General features: G+C 41.5%; 1 protein-coding gene across 1 annotated transcript in view; it reads left to right on the top strand.

Annotated features, from left to right (window-relative positions):
* DNAH8 (dynein axonemal heavy chain 8) overlaps window positions 1-12160 on the top strand; it is a 367659-nt gene that overhangs the window by 178581 nt on the left and 176918 nt on the right. The window contains exons 46-53 of the mRNA XM_059400544.1: window positions 1512-1598; window positions 1691-1798; window positions 3263-3397; window positions 4884-5045; window positions 7031-7277; window positions 7396-7637; window positions 7726-7866; window positions 9338-9575. Coding sequence (XP_059256527.1) covers window positions 1512-1598; window positions 1691-1798; window positions 3263-3397; window positions 4884-5045; window positions 7031-7277; window positions 7396-7637; window positions 7726-7866; window positions 9338-9575 — 1360 coding nt within the window. The remainder of the gene's footprint in view (window positions 1-1511; window positions 1599-1690; window positions 1799-3262; window positions 3398-4883; window positions 5046-7030; window positions 7278-7395; window positions 7638-7725; window positions 7867-9337; window positions 9576-12160) is intronic.

The raw sequence follows: 12160 nt of genomic DNA, 5'->3' as shown, positions 1-12160 counted from the left end.
GTCTTTGCCATTATGGCTTGATTAATGTCGTCTTTAGGTCAAGCACTAACATCAAGATAATGGGGGATTCTTGGTGGGGCATTATGATCTGGCTATCATTTACATTCCCTTCTACCCCAGTCTCTTCCAGTTTATGGTGGGAGGGGGACATTAGGGCTTCAGGAACCAAGAGTTATTTGCCTCTGGAAATTTGTGCTGTTGATAAGGTAACCTCCCTGTTTAGGTCTCTAGGACATCTTGTAGAGCAAGGGAGATTCCTGTTCTGCAGGATTGCGATCCCTGCAAGTTAACTATTTATCGTTTTATGGTGGTCAGGGGTGCCTGAGGAATGCCACACATATGGAGGGGAGCGGGTGAAGGGGGGGTGCAAGGCGCCAGCTTTTGCTTTGTCCTCATCCAGCCTCCTGCTCCCTCATCAGTGTCAAATTTTTTTTAAAGATTTTATTTATTTATTTGTCAGAGAGAGAGGGAGAGAGAGCAAGGGAGCACAGGCAGGCAGAGTGACAGCCAGAGGCAGAGGGAGAAGCAGGCTCCCTCCTGAGCAAGGAGCCTGATGTGGGACTCGAACCCAGGATGCTGGGATCATGACCTGAGCCGAAGGCAGCCCAGCCGCTTAACCAACTAAGCCACCCAGGCGTCCCTCGTGGTATCAGATTTAATCACACCAGCTGCAATGCAGGCTGGGAATTGTAGTTTTTATTCTGGGTGGTGATACACCAGTTTGCAGCTGGGGTCCTGTGACTGAGAAAACAGAAAAGAAAGAGCAATGGGAGGCAACCAGCCACTGCTGTATTCTCAGCACTGAGCAAGATGTCTGGACAGTGGACAGTGCCCAAGAAATGCTCAGGGACTGAAGGTTTCCAAAAATAACTGACCCCTTTTTGCCTTACTAATCTTTGAACCCCAAACCTCTCCCTTGGAGCTTTTGGATCTTGCCTATCCTCAACCTATTGGTACTTGTGAGTCCTTAGCTTTCTTTCCACGTCTACTTTTGTCCTTTCTACTATTTTTCCCATCATTCCCGTCTTTATTTCCCCTCATCCCTGTGTGTTTTTTTTTTTTTTAAACGGTCAGCCAGAGAAGTTTATCATTCTGACTGCAGAGAATAATGGAAGAGATAAAACAAAGAATTACCTATGTAATGATCAGTATAAAATCTTGAGTTTTCTCTCTCTTTCAATGACCTATTTTAGACCATAATGATCCTGGTATTTATGCATCTTTCTTTTCTATTTTCTTAACCAACAGATACATGGATGCTTAATTTTGCTACATAAAGTGGTGTGTGTGTGTATCACTTTGTTAGTATAATGAAAATGGAAATATGTAGCAGGGAGTGATATGACATTAAAAAATATGGATGGTTCAATACATATTTTTGAGAAAGGAGGGGTGTATTGTGAATCTAATGTTTTTCAATACAACCTTAGAATATGAACTAGGATTTTGAATGTATTTGTATTCATGAAGTGAAAATTATATCAATATTTTAAAACAATTTTAATTTTTAGAACCCTGGATATGCTGGGCGCCAGGAACTACCAGAAAACTTAAAAATTCAGTTTAGAACTGTTGCTATGATGGTTCCAGACAGACAGGTAAGCACCAGGTTTTAAAAACATAGTATAATTTATGTTCTTTACTTATTTTTCACTAATGTTGAAAAAAATCTCACAATCTTAATTTTCAGATCATTATGCGAGTTAAACTTGCAAGCTGTGGTTTTCTTGAAAATGTTATCTTGGCTCAAAAGTTTTATGTTCTTTACAAACTCTGTGAAGAGCAACTTACCAAACAGGTAACTTTGTGAATCTGTTTTTTCCCCAGCTGCAGAACTTGATTTTTTTACTTTGCAATTTTATCTTGATAAATGTTAATCAGTGAGTTAAAAAAAAAAACTCTTTTAAAAATATATTTATAATTAATTTATCCATGTGTGTAGTTTTCAAACCTTTTTTAGTTTGAAATTACTATGAAGTCTCAAGAAAGTTGCAAAGAAATATACAGGAGGTCCTGTATACCATGCTTCCTGCAATGTTGACTTTTAATTTAAATATTTCACTTATTTATTTGAATGAGAGAGAAAGAGAAAAAAAATTAACAGGAAGAGAAGGGCAGAGGGAAAAGCCAACTTCCCCACTGAGTGGGGAGCCCCACACGGGACTCAATCCTGGGACCCTGGGATCTTGACCTGAGCGGAAAGCAGCCACTTAACTGATTAAGCCACCCAGGGTCCCAGTGTTAACATTTTGTAACTACAATGACAAATAACAAAATGTACAATGTACATTGTACAATGTACAATAACAACAAAACCAGAGAACCCACATTAGTACAATTCACACAGTTTGTTAAGAGCTTGCCAGCTGTACATGTACTTTGTGTGTGTGTGTGTGTGTGTGCGGTACTGTGTAGTTATGTCACATGTGCAGATTCATGTAACCTCTACCACAATCAACATACAGGACTGTTCTGTCACTGCAAGGTTTCCTCACACTACCCCTTCATAGCTACACCTACCTTTCTTCCAGATCCCTAACCCCTGGCAACCCTGATCTTTCCTTCATGTCTATAATTTTATTATTCCAAGAATATTACAGAAATGGAATTACAGAGTGTTTAACCTGTTGGTTACTCATTTAAATCTGTTTGCTGTATGGACCATATCAGACTGTATTATTCTCAAATTATATTTAAACTGTGAACTTCCCATGGGGCACGTGGGTGGCTCCATTGTCTGTCTTCGGTTCAGGTCATGATCCCAGGGTCCTGGGATCCAGCCCCACATCAGGCTCCCTACTCAGCAGGGAGCCTACTTCTTCTCCCTCTGCCCCTTCCCCCTCCTTGCGCTTGCTCTTTCTCTCTCTCTCAAATAAATAAAATCTTAAAAAAATAATAAAGTATGAACTTCACAATGGAATGGTCATTTTGCAATCAAGAAAGGTGAGAGACTGGAGCTAATAGAACTTTGCAGCTCAGTCCCTCAGAACAGCACTGTGTACATACCAGAATATGGACTCTGGGAAATAAACTGAGGGTTTCCGAGAGGAGGGGGTTGGGGGGATGGGTATTTAGGAGGGCACATATTACATGGAACACTGGGTGTTATATGCAAACAATGAATCATGGAACACTACATCAAACACTAATGATGTACTGTACGGTGACAAACATAACATTTTTTAAAAAAAATCTACCTGTGTGTAAATGGTGTGAGTCTACATTTAGTTCAATGAAACAACCTTTTCTCCCCCCATCTTAGGTCCATTACGACTTTGGGTTGAGAAATATTCTATCTGTATTGAGGACACTTGGAGCTCAAAAAAGAGCCAGACCAGAAGACAGTGAGCTAAGCACTGTCATGAGAGGACTGAGAGACATGAACCTTTCCAAGCTGGTATTCTCCGAATTCCCTTCTCCTTCCATAGTGTCATTTGGGTTTTTCCCTCCTTAGCTCATATGTGGGGGTTGGCTTGGGTTGAGCTGCGAGCATTAATGGCTACAGGGACAATGGATAGGTGAAGCTACCTGCATGTTTCCAGAAGGCAAAAAGCCCATGACCTTGTATGCCCAACATGGGCGGAAATGCATCCTCTTACCAGCTGTGAATAATAAAATAGGCTTCATCGGTGGACTCTGGCCCTCATATTTCAATCCAGCCTTCTACCATTACATGATGTAACATGAACTCTAAACATGAAAATCCCTGTTTTTTGGGTTCACAGAGAACCACGGGAACTTTTGCTTTCTCAGAATATGTCTAAGCCTATTTTAGCTATCTATGTATCTCCCAAGACATCAAAACCATTTCTACTTTCCAAAAGCTCATTGGAAGTTCGCTATGAAGATGTCATAGTTATCTTACTGCTTTCATGCTTGTCACGATTATAGCCAGCTGCCTTGAACTAGCTGAAGGACAGATTCACGTGGTGTTTATTCAAGGGCTCATGTGGGTTACATATTGTGTCTGTGCCCTGGGAGTATGAGGTTGAGGAAGACATGATTCTCAGGAAGCTCCCGTTCTAGTTATGGAAGCTAACAGCTGACCTCCATGTAGTTCCTTAGTATTACAAAGCTTTCTCAGGGGTACTGTCTTGTTTGCACCTCCCAGCCACTCACGGAGACACCAATGGCGAGTGTATTTATTCCCTTTTTACTTATGAGGAAACCAAGTCTGGAAGACTCACCCACTATCATGGTCCGTTGAGAAACTGGAACAAAGATCCAGGAGACTTTCTGATGCCAAGTCCCCTGCCCCTTCCAGTACACCTCACTGCACCTCCCTTGGTAATAGTATTCTCGAAACTGGTAGACAGGAATTCCAGAAGGCATCAGAGGAGTCCCAGACAATAAGGAGAAATCAAAAGGGGTCAGCAGTTGGGAATGGGGTGAGGTAGGTATTAAAGACAGAGCAAATGAGGATGAGGGTCCATTTACTCAAAACTTTGGCTTCCAAGGAAGGCCAGACACTGCTCTGATGGAGTTTTCCAGTCTGTGTTGGATGAGCCAGGCAGGTAGGGTTATAGCTGTTTTCCTAATTTCAATGAAATATTAATATTCTATTTTCGTGGGGTTGGTTTTTAAGTGAACACCTACAGCTGTTGGTGGGAAGCACAGCATTCGTAGACGGTCAAGTAATGAGATCAAACCTTGAAGCAGTAGATTGTAGAATATGTTGAATGCCGAAGGGCTCTGGCTACCATGGTCTAGGGAGTGTGGATTTGGTGGGGGTGTTTGGGAGTCGGTTCTAGAGGATGCAATTCTGGTCAGGAGAAGTAGTCCATGATTTTTTGGGCATCCAGTGATTAGTGCTATGATCTTCCCAGCTGGCCCATAATTACTTGTGGACTGAAGAAGCATGTATTCATTCTCTGCCATCTTAGGTTGACGAAGATGAACCCCTGTTCCTCAGCTTAATCAATGACCTGTTTCCAGGATTACAGCTGGACAGTAGTACCCACGTGGAGCTGCAGGCTGCTGTAGCCAACCAGGTTCAGATAGAAGGTTTGATTAACCACCCACCCTGGAATCTCAAACTTGTGCAGGTAAAGACATTTTAATCTCTTATCAGGGTAGTGATAAGCATGTGTTGTTTAAAAATGGGCCAGTTGAAGAGAAGAACTCAGGAGATTTGTCTTACCTAATGTGGATGTTGAAGGTAAATTAAAACACATCCTGGCAAGCAGAGGACGCTTGCCAGGATAGGTGGGTCCGAGAGAGAGTGGGGATTCTCCTGGCCTCCACCTTGCAATCAGCAGGCGATAATTTACTGAGGATAGCTATGCCTGGGGAGAAGGTTAGGTGGTAACCAGAATCTCAAGGACAGTTGGGAGGGGATTGTAGGTTATAAAAAGCTGGGGAGATGGAATGACCCTGCTGGCTGCTTGTGTCCGGCTGGCAGGATCCCCGTAGCTGGGTGCCTTCATGGGCTTGGAGCCCAGGGAATCTGAGAATGATACGGTGCTTCTGGTCTGTGTGTGGGCAAGTTCACCTCCCCTAAGATTTGCATCTCTTGCCTGTGTCTCTTGGTGTCTTTTTGTCCATCACGTTTCATCCTTGTGACAACACCCTACAGTTTATCAGCAGAGTCAAGAAGGGTTGGAGGAGAGGCAGGATTAAATCTCTATGGGCCTGATGTTTCAGGGGTATTTTCCAGATTTCAAAATGAGAGAGCCGAAATTGTGGAGAGGGTTAAACACTGCTTTTTGAAAAACAACGATTCTTATTTTAACTTACTGTTCTTGCCAGATTATAAGAAGTGTAAGTCCAATTTTCACAGGGAAGGATATGAGGAACAGCTTAGACATTTTTCATCATCCATGGGTTGGAAAACCATTAAACCCTTGTTTTTAATTTCTGGGAAAGTTTTCCAAAATTTTCTATGTGATATGCATACAGTATATTGAGTACTAAAGTTGTAGTCATCCCAGTGGGTAGGGGAGCAGAATATGGTGGTGTTACTCAGTGTCAGTAGTGTTACTCTTGAATACAATGTGGTGGAATGAGTCTCTGCTGCGTTTAAACTATGGGTTACAGCAGTAATACATTTCTCTCTAAAAGATTAGGAGAGTAACTTAAATTCTGCCTCTGATCAGCTGTGAGCTTTTGCCTTCTTATTTTCATCAAGAAAACAATAGAGAGGATGTTCTAACAGATATTGTCCAGTTCTTAGCTTGTCTTCTTGAATCTCTTCTACCCTAACTATGTGCCTCTTCCCTGCTTTTAATAGCCCACATTCACTTTTCCCTTCAGGACGACTGGGGTCATTTGGTTGGCAGGCACAAACAGCAGGTGGTACCTAAAATTTATTTCCCACCCACTCCCAAACCAAACTCTCCTTAGTTAAAGACTATTGGATGATGGAGTAGGAAAGTCAACCTCCCCTTCTTCCAGGTGGAACATTCCAGAATGTCCCGCAGGATCAGTGTTAAGGTTTCCCTCTACAGGATTTTGTTCTCAATCACACCCTGCCTGACTTCTCTCTCCTGTCCTGTGTCCCCCATTCCCTTACCAGTTTCTGCCGGAGCAAATCACTTGCAGGGGAATCCTCAATCTCAAGCTGGTCTTCGTTGTGATGGTTTGTGTTGCCGCTTTCCACCACCAGGGGGCGGCGTCATCACATTGAATGCAGGGAAAGCTTGTGCCAGGAAAAAAACCTATGCACAAACCCCCAAAACCACAAAGAAGAGTAGTTTGAGAAGGAAAGAGAGAGAGAGAGAGAGAGATCGCTCCTGAATTAATTACTTCCAAAATGGAATTCAAGCTCCATATTATCATAATTTTATCACTTATCACTATTTTATACTGTGGCACTAATTTGCTATCCACATCTAGCAAAGCAAACTAGACACTTCTTCTTTTCCTTTTTTTCCTTTTTTTTTTTTTTTGCATTTTTTCATCTTTTAAATCGTGAACTAGTTGCTTTAATAAGAACCCATTTAAAGCTGTTTAAATTTCAGCACGCTGCTTCTGTGACTATCAGCAAGAGACTCATTAGTTACATTTTTCAATTGATTGCCTCACTGCGCAGTTGTACGAGACATCCCTGGTCCGTCATGGTTTGATGACTCTGGGGCCCAGTGGTTCTGGGAAGACAACTGTCATAACAATCCTGATGAAGGCATTAACTGAGTGTGGGAGGCCTCACAGAGAAATGAGAATGAATCCCAAAGCGATTACTGCGCCTCAGATGTTTGGCAGACTGGACACCGCTACTAATGACTGGACAGATGGGATTTTTTCTACACTGTGGAGAAAAACATTAAAAGCTAAAAAAGGTACCCATCCGCTTTCCTTTGTGAACCTCCCCCCGCAAGCCCCACCTCTTCAAAGTTAAATGGCACGTTCAATTTTTGGTACGTGAAAAATGATTTTTCGCCTTTTAATTATTCGCAGGTGAAAACATTTTCCTCATTTTAGATGGCCCCGTGGATGCCATTTGGATCGAGAACTTAAATTCTGTGCTCGATGACAATAAAACCCTCACACTAGCCAACGGAGACCGCATCCCCATGGCCCCCAATTGTAAGCTCTTGTTCGAGGTGCACAATATTGAGAACGCTTCTCCGGCCACGGTTTCCCGCATGGGCATGGTCTATATCAGCAGCTCCGCGCTCAGCTGGAAGGCCATACTGCAGGTGGGGACAGGAGGCCGGTGCGTGCGCGCTCAGCATCCTCTCGGGTGTCGCCTCCTTGGCAAACGGAGGTTCTGTTTCTTTGCCACAGGCTTGGCTGAAGAAGCGCAGTGCGCAGGAGGCGACTGTGTTCCTTGGTCTGTACAATAAAATATTCGAAGACATATATACGTATATGAAACTAAACCTCAATCCCAAAATGCAGCTCCTGGAATGCAACTATATCATGCAGGTAAGACTGTTTGTGTACATTCATTTTTTAGGTTGGAGATGTCCTTCCCCAGTACCCCCTCGCAGTTTAGAGGCATCTGAAATAGAAAATTCTTGCAATCCATAGAAATACTTCTGTGATATGGCTGTGAAGGCCCCAGCAAAGTTTGATTCCTGTGAAAGATTTTGGAAGAGTTCATTCATGATTTTACTGCCATCTGTTTTATGATTTTTCTCTCCCCAGAGTGGGTGTTGGCAGGGGAAGAGGAGTGAATGATCTCTCCCACTGGCAAGCTTAGTAACCTTCCCAGGAAGTGCACCCAATAATGACACTAGACTGAGTAAATAAAGCAGGCAGTCCTCCCGAAAAGTACAAAGGAGAGCTGAAGACCAGCAAGAAAATGTGAATGGCAATCTCAGCATTGCAAATTTAGAGTATATAAGATAGGGAAAAGCTTTAAACAATTTTCCAAGTCATTTCTAGCATTGTATGCATGTTTTCCTCTCGTACTCAGTTTGCCTTAATATTCTTTGGAAAAAATCAGAACCTAATTATAGATTATGAGGGGCTCCCCTGCTTCCAGGGTATAAATGATCTTTCATGATCCGTTCTGGTACTTTGGTTTTCTCTAAGTTAATAAAGGACGCCAGTCAGTGAGGGCGGGTAGATAAGAAGTAATACATAAGGGCCCAAATCAATGAATTATTTAGTAATGACTTTAAATGCATAATATAAATGAAAAATCTTATCTTGAATTAATTTTATTTTGCAAGACTGAGGATGTCTTACTGTAGATACATTTCTTTCTGATGCCAAATGGGAGTTGGCACACTTTTCCTTAAATGAGCGGGTAGCAAACATTTCGGCAAATGTTTGCACAACTGTCTGTCTCAGCCACTCACATCTGCTGCTCTATTGCAAAGGCAGCCAGACACAGTGCTTACACGAGTGAGTGTGACTGTGTCTCCGTGAAACTTGATTTGCAAAACAGGTGGCGGACCCCAGGGGCCACAATTTGCTGACCCCTGCCACGAGTGAAAAAGAAATGCAATCTCTGTTGTAGAAAATTTGGGGTAACTAAACTTTAGATGCAGAAACTACCTTAGAAAACATGTAATCTTAAAAAAAAAAAAAAGTGAAGGAAGAAAGGAAGGAAGGAAAGAAGAAAAGAAAACATCTAGTTTAGGACATTTGTTTTTCAGATCAGGAGACCGAGGCTCAGTGAGGTTGGCATGAGTGTGGGGTAGAAACCACATCCTCAGATTCCCATTTTGGCATCTTTTCTGCTAGTCCATGCAGTCTGTTTAAATAAAGCAGAATGATCTTTCTCTAAATGCTATTCATGGTAGGACAGTGATCAAGAAATACCTGGAGAGCTATATATTTTTCTTCCCCATTTTCCTCCTTCTTTTAAATTTATTATCATTTAAACGTTTTTATTTCAGAAACTTGAGTACAAAAACTTATTTTATTGTAATTCAAATATTTGCAGTCTCTCAATCTACTGGAAGGTTTAATTCCCTCCAAAGAAGAAGGTGGCATTTCATGTGTCGAACATCTTCATAAATTATTTGTGTTTGGCCTAATGTGGAGTTTAGGAGCCCTCTTGGAACTGGAAAGCAGAGAAAAGCTTGAAGCCTTTTTACGAAATCATGAAAGCAAGTTAGATTTACCAGAAATACCCAAAGGCACTAGTCAGACCATGTATGAGTTTTATGTTACTGATTATGGTAAGTAATGTGAATTATACCTGAAATGAGATAATCTCTTTTTCAATGAGAAAAACATAAACTTCCATAGACTCTTCTATGGGGAAATATTAAGCCAGATGTAAGTAAGATGATTGCTAATACCATTTTTTTATAAACATATATTTTATCCCCAGGGGTACAGGTCTGTGAATCACCAGGTTTACACACTTCACAGCACTCACCAAAGCACATACCCTCCCCAATGTGCATAATCCCACCCCCTTCTCCCAAGCCCCCTCCCCCCAGCAACCCTCAGTTTGTTTCGTGAGATTAAGAGTCTCTTATGGTTTGTCTCCCTCCCAATCCCATCTTGTTTCATTTATTCTTCTCCTACCCACTTAAGCTCCCATGTTGCATCACCACTTCCTCATATCAGGGAGATCATATGATAGTTGTCATTCTCTGCTTGACTTATTTCACTAAGCATGATACGCTCTAGTTCCATCCATGTTGTCGCAAATGGCAAGATTTCATTTCTTTTGATGGCTGCATAGTATTCCATTGTGTATATATACCACATCTTCTTGATCCATTCATCTGTTGATGGACATCTAGGTTCTTTCCATAGTTTGGCTATTGTGGACATTGCTGCTATAAACATTCGGGTGCACGTGCCCCTTTGGATCACTACGTTTGTATCTTTAGGGTAAATACCCAATAGTGCAATTGCTGGGTCATAGGGCAGTTCTATTTTCAACATTTTGAGGAACCTCCATGCTGTTTTCCAGAGTGGCTGCACCAGCTTGCATTCCCACCAACAGTGTAGGAGGGTTCCCCTTTCTCCGCATCCTCGCCAGCATCTGTCATTTCCTGACTTGTTGATTTTAGCCATTCTGACTGGTGTGAGGTGATATCTCATTGTGGTTTTGATTTGTATTTCCCTGATGCCGAGTGATATGGAGCACTTTTTCATGTGTCTGTTGGCCATCTGGATGTCTTCTTTGCAGAAATGTCTGTTCATGTCCTCTGCCCATTTCTTGATTGGATTATTTGTTCTTTGGGTGTTGAGTTTGCTAAGTTCTTTATAGATTCTGGACACTAGTCCTTTATCTGATATGTCGTTTGCAAATATCTTCTCCCATTCTGTCAGTTGTATTTTGATTTTGTTAACTGTTTCCTTTGCTGTGCAAAAGCTTTTGATCTTGATGAAATCCCAATAGTTCATTTTTGCCCTTGCTTCCCTTGCCTTTTGCGTTGTTCCTAGGAAGATGTTCCTGCAGCAGAGGTCAAAGAGGTTGCTGCCTGTGTTCTCCTCAAGGATTTTGATGGATTCCTTTCTCACACTGAGGCCCTTCATCCATTTTGAGTCTATTTTTGTGTGTGGTGTAAGGAAATGCTCCAATTTCATTTTTCTGCATGTGGCTGTTCAATTTTCCCAGCACCATTTATTGAAGAGGCTGTCTTTTTTCCATTGGACATTCTTTCCTGCTTTGTCGAAGATTAGTTGACCATAGAGTTGAGGGTCTATTTCTGGGCTCTCTATTCTGTTCCATTGATCTATGTGTCTGTTTTTGTGCCAGTACCATGCTGTCTTGATGATGACAGCTTTGTAATAGAGCTTGAAGTCCGGAATTGTGATGCCACCAACGTTGGCTTTCTTTTTCAATATCCCTTTGGCTATTCGAGGTCTTTTCTGGTTCCATATAAATTTTAAAATTATTTGTTCCATTTCTTTGAAAAAGATGGATGGTACTTTGATAGGAATTGCATTAAATGTGTAGATTGCTTTAGGTAGCATAGACATTTTCACAATATTTATTCTTCCAATCCAGGAGCATGGAACATTTTTCCATTTCTTTGTGTCTTCCTCAATTTCTTTCATGAGTACTTTATAGTTTTCTGAGTATAGATTCTGTGTCTCTTTGGTTAGGTTTATTCCTAGGTATCTTATGGTTTTGGATGCAATTGTAAATGGGATTGACTCCTTAATATCTCTTTCTTCTGTCTTGCTGTTGGTGTAGAGAAATGCAACTGATTTCTGTGCATTGATTTTATATCCTGACACTTTACTGAATTCCTGTATAAGTTCTAGCAGTTTTGGAGTGGAGTCTTTTGGGTTTTCCACATATAGTATCATATCATCTGCGAAGAGTGATAATTTGACTTCTTCTTTGCCGATTTGGATGCCTTTAATTTCCTTTTGTTGTCTGATTGCTGAGGCTAGGACCTCTAGTACGATGTTGAATAGCAGTGGTGATAATGGACATCCCTGCCGTGTTCCTGACCTTAGCGGAAAAGCTTTCAGTTTTTCTCCATTGAGAATGATATTTGCGGTGGGTTTTTCATAGATGGCTTTGATGATATTGAGGTATGTGCCCTCTATCCCTACACTTTGAAGAGTTTTGATCAGGAAGGGATGTTGTACTTTGTCAAATGCTTTTTCAGCATCTATTGAGAGTATCATATGGTTCTTGTTCTTTCTTTTATTGATGTGTTGTATCACATTGACTGATTTGCGGATGTTGAACCAACCTTGCAGCCCTGGAATAAATCCCACTTGGTCGTGGTGAATAATCTTTTTAATGTACTGTTGAATCCTATTGGCTAGTATTTTGTTGAGTATT

This window comes from Mustela nigripes, chromosome 5, assembly GCF_022355385.1.
Source record: "Mustela nigripes isolate SB6536 chromosome 5, MUSNIG.SB6536, whole genome shotgun sequence".
Lineage (NCBI taxonomy): Eukaryota > Metazoa > Chordata > Mammalia > Carnivora > Mustelidae > Mustela > Mustela nigripes.
The sequence above is the reverse complement of the archived record's forward strand: the minus strand, read 5'-3'. Positions and strand labels throughout refer to the sequence as shown.